The sequence below is a fragment of the Strigops habroptila genome, chromosome 9, assembly GCF_004027225.2.
Source record: "Strigops habroptila isolate Jane chromosome 9, bStrHab1.2.pri, whole genome shotgun sequence".
In the NCBI taxonomy this organism is placed as follows: domain Eukaryota; kingdom Metazoa; phylum Chordata; class Aves; order Psittaciformes; family Psittacidae; genus Strigops; species Strigops habroptila.
Genome location: NC_044285.2, coordinates 37,466,180 through 37,479,587, shown reverse-complemented (window position 1 = coordinate 37,479,587; position 13,408 = coordinate 37,466,180). Strand labels below are relative to the sequence as shown.

The window sequence follows — 13,408 nt, the reverse complement described above, 5'->3', positions numbered from 1 at the left end:
CAGTTTGGGCTTTTGGGGAAAGGCTTTGGCAGCCTCTGAGAGGTAGAGGAGTATAGGCTGGTGTTGTTGCTCTTAACTTTTGTAAAAGACCCTTGTATCCTGTGTTCCAAAAACATAAACTGTGTAGCTACAAAAGGATCTTGACAGTTAAAAGTATTTCCTCTTGCTCTCAATAGCAATGGTCATAAACATAAAAACTTGGAAGTGTCTCCAGTAGAGGGCATTGCCCACAAACACATGCCAGCTCCAACAGCTGCCAGTTTAAGCACTTTCAAGCACAAAATGATTTGTGCAACCTGGTTCACAAGCCCATGTACTGCCTCCACCCTTTAATCTGAAAAATTTTACACAGGGGAGGTAACCAATATTTTATAAAGCCCAACTACACTATTACCCCATCCTAATACAGCATTTTTCACAAAACCAGTGCTAATTTTGCAACATAATATTTTTTGTTTTGTCATTATTTGTACAGAATTCTGCCCATCTGCGTGAAAAATTCTTATTTCTTAGGCAATTCTTCCAGTTACCTCTGTCCATTCATTATTTTGAGCATCATAAGACTCCACGGTATCCAGGTACGTATGGCCATCATAGCCCCCAACAGCATATAATCTGTCCCCCAGAGGACAAATTCCAACAGCATCCCGAGGTACACTCAAGGGGGCCACTGTTGTCCAAGCATCTGTTTTAGGATCATACCTAGGGTTTTTTATAATAAAATTTAGAAAAATACATTGTAGAAACACATTTCAGATTTAAATGACTGATATTTGCTTATTTTCTACTACACTGTCGTTCAGTTTACACCATGAGCTGATATAGATAATCGAGTAATGTGATTGTATATTTGGCCACCAGAGGGGTCTTCAAGCACATGAAAAATGCTGATATTTTCACTTTCTGATTACAGTCTCTTCATTTCTATCAGATTAAAGAATCAGTACTTTTTCAACATAAATGAGGCCTGAGAGGATGATAGCATGGCCATCAGCAAAGTTAATTTCAATATATTATTTTTTCTTACTCCTTAAAGATTTCTGTTTTTCCTGTCAGAACTAAAGTTTTCAGGAAATTTTACTATAAAATAAGTTAAATATCTCATAGAATTGATCAAAGTTTTAACACAAAATGCATGGTAGTATTTTGCATCACTGTTGATTTTATTTCTGATTTGTATTCAGTCAACTTCCACTGTAAATTCAGGTGAATTCCAGGGTAGCTCCAGGTTTACATCATCTAACTGGGAACAGAACTGAGCTATCATTATCACAACAGGGAGATGAATGCTTGCTCGGTTTGCCTTTCTCGTCCCCAGATGACAACAGTGTCAATAGATACCCATTGACATTTTGGTCAATATCACCTGAGTTCTTGGAGGAAGAAACAGCTGAAAAGTGTTTGGTTCTTACTATATATGATGCAAGTAGCCCAAGCCTGGGTTTTGGCACTTGAGAAACAGAAAGGTCATGTGTTGTATTTGTCCTACTTGTTGACTTGTCTTTACCTGGGTCCGGGGCAGCTCAAATAGGAGGAGGAGCTGGGGGGAATTTGTTTCTGAGGGGTTTTTGTTACCACAGGTGCATTGGAAGTCAGTTACTCTGTTCAAAATATTATTTTAAAAAGTGTAATGTTTTGCAGACGTAACATTCCAATTGTGAAAAGATTTCCCTTGCTGCTGTAGGTTATTTAATATTTCCTTCCTGGAATGTATTAAAAAAAAAAAAAAGGAAAATTTAAAAAGAACTCCTTACCTTTCTACGCAGTCGGAAAGTCGAGAGCAGTGGTTGGAAGCAGGTGCATCATGACCTCCCACAGCATATAAAAACCCATTGTATGTTGCAACACCAACACCACCTCTTCTCTTGGACATGGAAGCACATATGCTCCACTTGTTCGTGTGTGGATCAAAACATTCCATTGATTTCAAGCAGGAGCTCCCATCTCGTCCACCAACAGCATATAGTCTGGGATAATTACCCACAAGAAGGCAAACAATTTCAGTCTTTAGACTCTCATTTTAATAGGAATTTTATGTGGTTAACTTCATTCAGACCCCTTTAACATTATCTTCAGGCTCATTATTTGCTGTCTGGCAGCTACGCTCTGGAACTTCCTTTGCACAAACTGTTTTGCATATTATATGAAGGAAGGTATATTCTTCATTTGCAGTGTATATTTTCAAACAATCTTATTTGAAATGTAAACTTTAAAATGCATATCAGCTTCTTTAAATGTGAGCTATAGATGGAATTTGATAGAAAGATGCTACATATGTTTGAAATATATGGGTAGTATTCCATATGACAGGCTTATGGAGTATTTGACATGTTACTATTGCATTAAGCATTTTTTCCTATACTGTTATATGTAAAAAAACTTCAATAATACCATCATATAACAAAAACATATATCAAAAATATACTAAATATAGTTTCCCCAGGGTTTGTATTTAAGATGATCTGCTGGACAGATGTTACCATACACGTAACTTGTCTGCTCAGCCTAAAGGTACTCAGCAAATGACCAAAAATGGAGATTTAAACTAGCTGATGTTGGGACAACATGTAAGAATAAATGATGGAAATCCACATTAAGAAGCATGGGAGTTCTGTTGCTTTTTGTCAAGGCATTTTGCAAAGCCTGAATTTCTCTTGTGTTTCAAGCTAACTTGTACGCTGCTAGCCTAATGATAGTATGCATTCTGGATGTAAAAACAGCAGAGGTGTTTAGATGGTGAGTGTGCCGATTGTTCTGGTCCCTTTAAAACTTGCCTAATACTTACTGCCATGAAATTGAACTTACTTAGTGAATGTAATTAAGAGACCTAGGAAACGTGGACTTTTCCAAAATCATTTAAAACAGATCAGTTGAATTTTGTTTCAAAAGTGCCTGTTTTTCTCCAGTGGCTGGGGAAACTTTCAAGCTGCTCTTTTGTATAATTTAACTAGAAGATTCTTGATCACTCTTAGAATAATACAGAATTTCTAGCACTCTCTTCTAATGTTTGTGAATGGAAGACAGACTTGAGTTCAGTTGTGCGGTTTGTTGCCTGACCCATAAAAAACTTGAGGATTTGATTGTTTTCTTTTCACATCATGCCATTAGATACAGACTACTTGTTTACACAGCTTTCACAGGGAGAGGAAATCACTGTATATACAAACAGATTGGTTGAGATCTTTTGTTCTCTGTAACATTTCTAGAAACATGGTTGTGCGTCCCATTCTCTAAGGAAAAGAAGTCAAAAAGTGATCAAAAAGTGTTATTCCACAGAAACTTAGTCTTTTCTGGTGGGGTTTAAAGAAAAAAAAATACAGTGTGACTTAGGGAAGCAGGAAAAGGAGAAGCATTCTGCTTGGTTAGACCATAGCAGTAGCACTGAGTGATGGACACTTGACCTCGGCTTCCCCTGGTGTGCCAGAAATGACATCACTAGACTAACAGACATGATTTAAGCCAGGCTGGAGACAGCTTGTATCAGGAGTGATTGAGAGCAGAGTCAAGATCAGGCTGGATTTCCTCTTTGACAAAGTGGTTTCCTGCATGTTGCTGTGGAAGGTACCAACAGGAGTTTCTGGTGAAGTTTATGCTGAGAACATTTCCTCTGAGATACAAAGGGACTTGAATAGGCAGTTCTGTCTTTCTTGGACTTTTGAATTGATGATTAAAATTGTGTTGTGTTGGAATGCAAAACCCTGACTTGTATGTGAAGAAGTTTTTGCACTTGCAAATACTGGTTTCCTGACATCTTTGTTTCTGCTTCTTATTCTTTTCTTTCTCTGGAATTTAAGTAGTAAACAGGGAAGCCAGTGATAAAGTTTCAATATAAATGTAGTGGTCTGCCTGCAACTGTATAATATTCCAGGCCCCTACAAACTCTCGCTGCCAAGAGCTTTCCACAGATTTAAAGAAGAAAGGTTGGCTGAAGCCATGCTCTCCATCAGAACCTAGGGCCTGTTACAAGGGTATTTTGTATTTCTAGCACCAGACTCTGGTGCTGAAGAAGGAAAACAGAATTCTGTTTGACATTACTTTATGAGTTATTCCTCCTACTTTCTAATAGGAACATACAACAAGGTGTAATACACTGTTAACTGCAGGCTACACAGTAGATTGGTACATGTGTCTGTTCCCATGTAAAAGTGCTTGAGTGACTTTAGTGTCTTAGGAGGATTTTAAATACATTTTGAAAATCTTTGTAGGAAAACCAATGTACAGTGAGCACATGATCTCATTGTATTTAAGCAATAGATGAAGGGCAGAATAAATCTGGGTAGGATAAGACTTATAGGAGGCTGTTTATTCAGTACCTAATTATGAAACCTGTCTTCCTTTCATTGAACACAACATATACTTTTCAACATTTAAAAATTGTTCATGACTGTGAACTTGTACATTGAAGATGTAGCTGCATGCAGGAGATGTAAAATGACAGAGGAATGACTGTTTCTGTATGTATTCTTTCAAATGGTGCGCCCTTAGAAACTGTGATTGAAAAGTGTAAATACAAACTTGGAATATTTTTTTAAAGTACCTGATCTTTTATCCCATAAGTTATATTCTAGGTAAAATTCTGATACACATGTAATAACATTTTCAAATTGTTGTAACTTTAAAGGGCTGAAATATGTTTAAAACATGACTTCAAGTTTGAAAACAATTTACCACACAACAGAGGAAAAGCTTTCCTTTCTTCTTGTTGTGCATTGTATTTTCTCTTTGTTTTCTCAAGGTGATTAATTACTATAAGATTGAAAAGAAAATATAAGAAACTATATTTGGAAGAAAGGAAGCAAATGAAAAACCAAAGAGCAGTTTTCCTGTTGACATACTTGCTATTTAATGCTGCAACCCCTACGGTGCTTCTAGGGGTTGACATGCTTGCAACATAATTCCATTGCCGTGCTTGTGGGTCCCATCTTTCTACGGTATTAAGGTAACTCCATCCATCATGGCCACCAACAGCATACATTGGTCCTTCAAGCATTGCTACTCCTGAAAAGATAGAATTAGGGACAAATTACAGTATCTAATAATTTCAGTGACCAATAGTGTATTAACTTCATACTTTAATTCTGCAGATTATATGAGCAATTTCAGCTGGTATTAAACTATCTAAAAGCTGCCTTGTCATTTGGCAGAATAAATAAAGATAAACAAAATACTTCATATACGGTGTTGTTCTGAATAAAATTATCATTTGCCAAAAGATTAGAGGAAATCTGCTTTAGTTCTGATGTTCTCTTCTTGGAGTTTTGTCTCTTCCACTTCTGTTGACCTTGTTCTGAAATGGATTTGAGCCCCTAAATGAGAAACATTACTATTCTTTTAAAGAAAGGCAAAGGTTGAGCCAGGCAAGGAAAAATATGCCCAAATCAATGACCTATCCTTACTCGGAGCCAGCTGAAGCTCTGTAGTCTGGCCAGCATGAAGCCTGAGTGGGTGGGTAGCTGGCTGTCCTTACGAGCTAAGTACCATAACATTTTAATGCCTGTAAGGGGAACACACTTTTGGATGAGAGCTGGCTTGCATCAGTTGTCCTTGAGGCCCAGGAGAATGAACTTGGCTGTCTCTGCAAAGCTCTGTGTGGACATATCCTTCTCCAGAGAGAAGGGCTTTGGTGCCTCTCCTTTGGGGAGCTGTTGCTGCTGCTGCTGCTTCCTTTGTTGTGTAAGGCAAAATGTTTAGATCTGTCTGCTTAGAAGTTTTCTAAATCTTTTTGGGCCTAAATATACATGGCCTGATTTTTTTTACAAAAGTGTTAAGTCTCCACAAAGTCACACTGAAGCTAATAGGAGTTGTAAGTGTAAGGCACCATTGCAAACCAGGCTGATGCACACATAGAAGCCTAACTTTGGGCACTCTAATTTACCACAGTGACCTACTTATTGGATAGAATTATGCCCCTGCAGTTGGTAATTATAAAGACTTCAATGAGAAGTATTTAATCTGTTTTGTCATCTTTTCCTCTGCTACCTACTAGTACTTGTTTTATAAATCTGACACACTAGCTGGTAGTAACCCCTCACCATACTTTCTCCACTCGTGGAGAAGGTGATATAGGCTACAGAGGTTTAGCAAATAATTCTGGATTAACCTTTTTCTATTATTCATTCAAATAAAAATATTCTCTATCATTTGAACTTGCCAAGGATTTCATGCAATACCTGTTTCTGTAAACTTAAGAGAAGCCAGCTTTTTCATAAGAACTGTGATATAGAAATTTTTCAGAAATCATCATATTCCCTCCCTCCCTCTTTAACTGTAAATTTATACTTATTTTTTAATACTTCCAGAAGTAAATTCTGGATTTCATATTCATATTACTCATTCACTGTGAATAATGTTAAGGAATATTGTGCAGAAAAGAACCATAGATACTAAGCCATGGCAGATCTCTGTAAAACTTCTTGTAGTTACAGCATTAGAATTAGTGAAGTTGTACTGATTTCCTTACGCCAGTGTTTTCTTCAGTGTGGGTAATTCTCTGATCTGATTTTCACAGGTATTTGGTACCTATGGGCTCAACTTAAGTTCTAATTTTAAGAAAATTTAAATCAGACTATCACTGTATCACAGACATATATACTGTTAAAAACTGTTAAATACTCTCTATACTGTTAAATTAGACAAAGAGTTGATTATTTTCACTGTTGCTTATTTTTTGTAACTTTCTAAAGGTGAAATTAACTTTGGAAGACCAGTGCAATAGAAGAATCGGTGAATACTAATAAATATCACTGTCATTAAATCATGGCAATAGGCAACTCTGTCTTTGAAAAATATTTTCTACAAATATGTCCACATGTTACTAAATGCTTAAGAAATTATGTCAGCAGTGTTTGCATCTACCAAAATTGATTTGTATGTGGTGTATTTACAAGGAAAGAGCACTTCTTACCTAGGCCATGCCTGTGTGTTGACATAGGAGGCATTATAGTCCAAACTTTGGTGATAGGGTTGAAACATTCCACAATGTTAGATGTTTTCAGACCATCTCTTCCCCCCACAATGTAGAGCTTGTTGTCAATTACTGCAACTCCAAACTGTAATCGTCTACCATTCATAGTACCAATTTGTATCCAACTGTTAGTCCTAAGGTCATATTTTTCAATTGTAGTGGTACCTATAAAAAACATAAGCATTATGAGACAGCCATGAATTAATCAGTACCCAGCAGTCAGTGGTCAGCACACTGCAAAACAGTATTAAATTGTTTTAATTCTGTGTGTGGACTTTAACAGTGGCTTCCCGAGAACTTCAGTTACGAAATGTGAACCTAGTGAGAAAGCTGCATTAATTGCATGCATGTGATTGTCAAATCTATGAGAATTAACTGGAGGCAAGAAGATGCAGAATTACATGCCAGCAGATTTTTTTAATGCTGAAAATTTTGGAGATATGTTAAACCTGTTACTCACTTAAATACAATGTTGGTAGTTGTGGCTTTTTAAATATTCCTTATGAATACAGTACCTCACAATTATGTACTCTTTAAACATGTTTGTGCTCAAACTATTAGTCATATCAGAAATGGAAAATGTATCCATGTGTCTGTGTGTCTTAGGACTTGGGCATGCATCTTCATGAATAGTTTGGATATTTCCTTTTTATGATAGGGACATGCAGTAGACTGTGTTGTGTGTGAGTACGCATTTGGTTCCCACAGGTAGCTTCACCGAGGTTCATCTTTGCAGCAGCCTTGCAGTAACTGCTTGTCTGCTGTAACATATAAGTTGTATTTTCAATTTTTTCAGGTCACTGAAATTCTAGTGATGTTTTTGCTGCAATTATTCTTAAGGACCTAGCTCTCTGCCATTCAGAATGGACACTTTTCCATGCACTGGGTCCTGACAGTCATTCAGCAGCTGTAATTGCTCCTTTGAGAGCTGATTTAGCACAGTGGGGAGATGGCTGAGTAGCAACCAAGCTAGAAGAGGCAATTGCCAGTTGCATATACAGTGCACCCTGGAGCTCAGCTTGAGCTCAGCCGAAGATGAGAAAAACAGAGCTGATTTCCTGTCTGTTCCTTGACTGGGACTTGACACTAGAGAAGTAGTATTTTGAGAATTACAATAGGTAGGTAGTGGCTGAGGAATTATTTACAACAGCAAAACAACCATGCAATAAAGGAGAAAAGAAAGGTATCATTTGGTTTAGAGATCTCCTAGAGATCATCTGATACACTCAAGTAATTTAGTGAAATAAGAGCCTATCTCAGGATATATTTTCTCTCATCTGTATGCTTTTCCAGAGGCATAGACTCAGAAAGAAACTACCAGACCCATCTGCAATAAAAGAAATTCTACCTTTTTCGCCTTTCCTGTCCTCTTTTACTTTGAGTAACTGAATTTCTTTGACTGTTCTTCCCATTTTGTTAGTCTCTTTGCTTTGATTCCTTCTCATTTATTCCATGCTAGTATGGGAGTACCCCAAAGTTCTTAGCTTCAAAAGAAGTTACTTGCACACTAACTAAAAGGAAAAATGCAATAAGGTATACAGCGTGTTCATACGTAGCCTGTAGGCTGCAATTTTTACAGAGGCTGGAAGGTAGCTTTTGAAAGTTAAATGTGGTTTAGACGCATTCACGTTTTTCAAAATACCAGCCCAAAGTAGCTCTTTGATCTTCTTTTGATCATTTGAAGTTGAGCTTTGACTTCATATACCACCTGAGATAAGCACAAAGCCAAACCTGGCATTCCGTGAGAGTTTTCTTTATCACAGAAAGCATATTATTGCCAGGGGAGGTTGTTGCGCCCTTCTTGGAACTGTTCTTCCAGTGAATCGTTGTCTTTTAGGTGCAGTTTCCTTTATCTTACAATCCAATACAAACTCAAAGTATGAGTCAGAGCTGTAGAGGACAGCAGGGAGGAGAGGAAGTGCTGTTCTTCTTAACCATCAAAAGGCAAAAGTTCAAACAATTGGCTTTGTTCCAAGGTAATAAGTAAAAGAGGCACCAACAGGAAGTGCAGATGTTGACTGAAATAGCCCTTTCTTTGCATAACCTTTACTGAGGAAAACCTATTAGATATTTTTTTTTTTTTAATTTTGGTAGAAGTTAGCTTAAAGATTACCTTGAATTCTTAGATGTTTGCTATAATTCGTAAATAATCAGTATCTTAAATGAAACTACACTAATTGCTATGGTTTAACTTCATTTTGCTGAATTATCCTAGAAATGAGTGTTTCCATGATGCGATGGTGATGAATGTGTATTTTGCACCTGATTTGATTGCACGGAGCCAGGAAGGTAGCACTGCCAGACCTCTCATACAGGAAAAATCAGTCATCAGCAACTTTTTGCAAACCATGAAATGGATTAGCTTCTTTGTATTTCTATTAAAAGTGAACTCGCACAGCTAAAAGTAATACTGTTCAGCAAGTCACTAGACTTTAAACTAATTATAGTTCTTTGGCTCCAAGCTGTGGGTTTGAAGTTAAGGTTGCTGTAGGAAATTATCTAATATACAGCTTACTAAATAGAATAGTGTAATATGTAAAGCTGTAAGCTGATTGCAGTTGTGAAAATCGAATAATAAAAACTGGAATACCTTTACAACATTTAACTTTCAACTGCAAACCTGAATAAAACCTGTGTATGAAGTCCTGAAAAAAAGCTGCACTTACTGTTGCACTCATGATAAAGTACAAATCTTTCCAGCTAAAATTTTACAGTAAGGATTGATAAGCTTTAGCTAAGTGTTCTCTATAGTTCAGTAATGCTTTTTGGGTTTATTTTCATTTCTTTCAAAATGTTTCCAGCCTTCTACCTTTGTCAAAAAATGGAACACAGGCTTCTAAACCAACATTAAATGAATCTGAAAACATCCTGAATATTATTTTTTTATTATGAATTGTAAAGTCAAACTATATGCACAAGTTCTTACAAAACTTAATTTTAAAATCACTATCTGAGTCAGAATTCTTTAGTCTGCATTTCAAGATGTATGTACATCATTTTGAAACATATGATTCTTGCAAGAAGAAAAAACATCTAATACATAGCATTGTGTTCTGTGATTATTTTTTTCTTCTTTTTCATCCCTAAATTGCTGTTTTCCTAATAAATCTTTAAATAATTCTCTTATATTGTCTGGGTATCTGTAATACAATTGATTAATACAGTTAAATTAATACAATAAGTTAATCTCTGAACTTACCTTTAGTGGCATCCATACCTCCTACAGCATAAAGTGCCCCCACGGTAGATTTTCTAGGCTTAGTTCGAGGGCTTTGCATCATGGACCGTCTCTCTGGTAGAAGGTGGTACTTCATAGCCTCCATAAGAAGCTTCTGACACTCTAGGTCGTCTGCAAACATTGGGCTATTTTCTAGATCGGCTAGTAACTGAGAAATGAAAATTTAGATAGATATCTAAATCATTAAAATGGTATGTACATCAGTAATTAAAGTATTTGTAGCTACAAAACTCATTTTCGGTTCTCCTCTCACTCAAGTTTTGCTGGAAACTCTGTTTTAATGTAAGCAAAATAATATAAAGGCAAGCAAAAAAGACTTTATATATTATGTCTTTGCTTTTTCTCCCCCCCCCCCCCCCCCACCACTTTCGTTTAGGATTTAGAAAAGATTAAAATTGCAAGTGTAGTACTGCACCCTCTGAATGCAAAACTCCTTTTGATGTGAGTGTGAGCAAATCTAACATATAATACTGGACATCTCTGTGAATATCACAATATGTTAAATATATTTCAAATGTACATAGTATTTTGATACTTAATCCAAAGCTGAATATTTGCAGCTTCAGTCATGGTGATCCATAAAATAGCTGTAGCATCCTGACAGTCTTGATACTCCTATAAGCTTTTCTGATGTGATCCATAGATTCTGTACGACACAGATACAACAGTGTCAGCTGACTATAAAACAGTTGTGTCTATCTCTGGAACTTGTTTAATGAAGCATCACTTTCAGTCTTAAAGGACAAGTAACACCAATGCTTGGAACAGTCAGTAGTAATCTAGACCCTTTTATTTTTGTCTGCTTTTTATGGCAATGAAGAAATAAGTATTGTGCCTTATCTGTCCTACAGTTTGGTAAATGTGAATAAATATCTTTGCATAGCATCTATGTTGCTATGTTATTAGAGGAAAAATAAATACTGCAGTTGCTACCCAAAAAAAGAAACACTGTACTTTTGTAACACTGTTAAACTGACGTTTGTATAGAGGTAATTCTGAGCCTAGTATTTACACTGGAATGGTGGGATTTTTTTCATCAATACAAACAATACATATCTACTATACAGGTAAAAAAAAAAAGGGGGGACACACCCAAAAAAACCCCCCTAAAACACTGCAACCAAACCCACAACCTTTTCACATAACTCTCTTTCTCTCTCTAAATGGTGCTTGAGGCAAGCATTTCTGCTGGTAGTTAAGCTCTTGTTAGCCCTTTACATTCATACCTGGGGGGAAAGAAGAGGCAGTCTAATGTAAGAAAGAAGCATTCCTAGATCTCGTTGCCGGTTTTGCAAATCATGCCTCACCCACATCATTAATGCTTGGAATATGGCTTCTTCATCTGGAACATTGATGTCATCACTAGACAGCAGCTTTGCAATTTCATTAGCAGGGAGCAGCAGAAATTCCTGGTTTTTTATTACTTCTGTGAAGTGGTCCTAAACAGGAGGAAAAAAAAAAAAGGAGATTTCAATGCACTGATCCTTTTCACACCTTGAAATAACTTTTTCTTGGATAATGTAGTCTTAGCATATATTTTGTTCCTGTTCTCTTCTACAGTATACTGAAATGCAATATATATTCTAAAGATCACTGCATCTCATTCTACCAGTTAAGAGAGATTTTGATTGCTCCTTGCTGCCTTACTCTTGCAGAACCGAACAGTAATGCTCATCTTCACCCTGCCATGCTTACAGATGTGCTTGTCAGGCTTCTTGTCAGTATGTCCTGTCTTAGGGATTTGCCACTGGCAGTTTTGTCCATCAGTGTGATCCTAACACTGCTGCTTAACAAAACCACAATTAGATTTAATGTGTATCTTAAGAATGCCAAGGGGGCATTCAAATAAAATATGTACCTTCTCTTACAATCGGATTCAAAAGTTTTAAGCAAATTACATTGAAACCTTTCAACCCTTTTGCAATGAGCAGTGCCAGGTGCTGTCTGTATGTCTCCACTCTTAGGAGAAGCAAGGGAAATTAAAATCACTTTTCTAAAAGTACTTTCGGGGCAATAGAAAATTGGACCTGTCCCAGCAAAGGACTCTCAGTCTTTAATTACTGTGATAAAACTCACCAGCTCCAGAAATGGCAACAAATATTAAGTCCCTGGAATCTTTCAAAGTAGTACTTTTTTATAAAAATAATAGGTTGCACACTCAAGTTACAACTGTATTAGAATTGATATTAAAATATATGAAGTATCCTTGCTTGTGCTAACTCTAAAGGAAGAAAAAAATTTTGTTAAGAGAGTTGGGGGTTTTATGTTACTTGAAAAGAAATACACGTAGGAATTCATCACTGCATTTGAGATGTTAATTTGTATACCTGGAAGAAATATATCATATTTGGGAGCCAGATTGAAATAGGGCATGTGGAGAGATTTTAGTATAGTTGATGTTCTTATTATTTGTTTTCAGTAGTTTCTTAGCTTTGTGTAACTCTTTTCAAGAGTACCAAGGATGTAAATATAGAAGTATCAGTGATTAAAGGAGATGTTAACTTTGCTCCCTTATGGATATCCTGCTTTAATATTTTGTGACAATCAGAGAATAGGAACAGGAAGGCCAGTCCACATGTACTTACAAATATAGCACAAGATGTTTATCAGAACAAGCTCTATCTGCACGAAAAGATACCAGGCAGGAAACTGTTAATACTTTGCATCAATGGCTAAAGTAATTGAAGGGGAAGGTTTCCATTGTATCTGCTTTTATTGAATGGATGTGGTGTTTACAGCTGATTATCTTCTCAAAATGTTTAAAGACTACTAGTTCATTTGAATGGTCTATATTTACGGTACAACATTGTGGTCTTCCCGTAACGTACACATTTCAAGTGGGTGAGCTTGGCATGAAACAAAACAGAATGTTTTATTTATCTTCTTCCACAACACTTGGGTGTTTATACATTGTTACTCTTATTCCCTCAAGTGTTCTTTAATATCACTTTGAGGGCTTAAAAAAAATTTTCTTTAAGGTTATTTGGAAGAGCTGCAAATTTCCTCTTCTGGCTCTAAATTGTCAGTAGCTGCAAACCTGGTAGGTGGTTTTGTGACATGCAAGGCCCTCTTTCTTGGCAGCATTCTCAGTCTGTGTTGCTCACAAGATACTGGAGGTGGTTCTAGAGGTGGAAATGCTCCCGGCTGTTTTCGGGAAGACATAGTGTAAAGCCTATATGCACAATACTGCTGAGTCTCATTGATTC

The 13,408-nt window shown here is 36.6% G+C and overlaps 1 protein-coding gene across 3 annotated transcripts in view; it reads right to left on the bottom strand.

The window, feature by feature from the left end:
* Positions 1–13,408, bottom strand: part of KLHL4 (kelch like family member 4) — a 45,003-nt gene that overhangs the window by 1,950 nt on the left and 29,645 nt on the right. For 2 of the 3 annotated variants that reach the window (XM_030497303.1, XM_030497306.1), the window contains 6 exons: positions 11,429–11,641; positions 10,164–10,350; positions 6,905–7,129; positions 4,836–4,998; positions 1,755–1,967; positions 531–702 (listed from right to left, as the gene is read on the bottom strand). In XM_030497303.1, coding sequence (XP_030353163.1) covers positions 531–702; positions 1,755–1,967; positions 4,836–4,998; positions 6,905–7,129; positions 10,164–10,350; positions 11,429–11,641 — 1,173 coding nt within the window. The remainder of the gene's footprint in view (positions 1–530; positions 703–1,754; positions 1,968–4,835; positions 4,999–6,904; positions 7,130–10,163; positions 10,351–11,428; positions 11,642–13,408) is intronic. The other variant, XM_030497305.1, reaches the window with a different exon arrangement.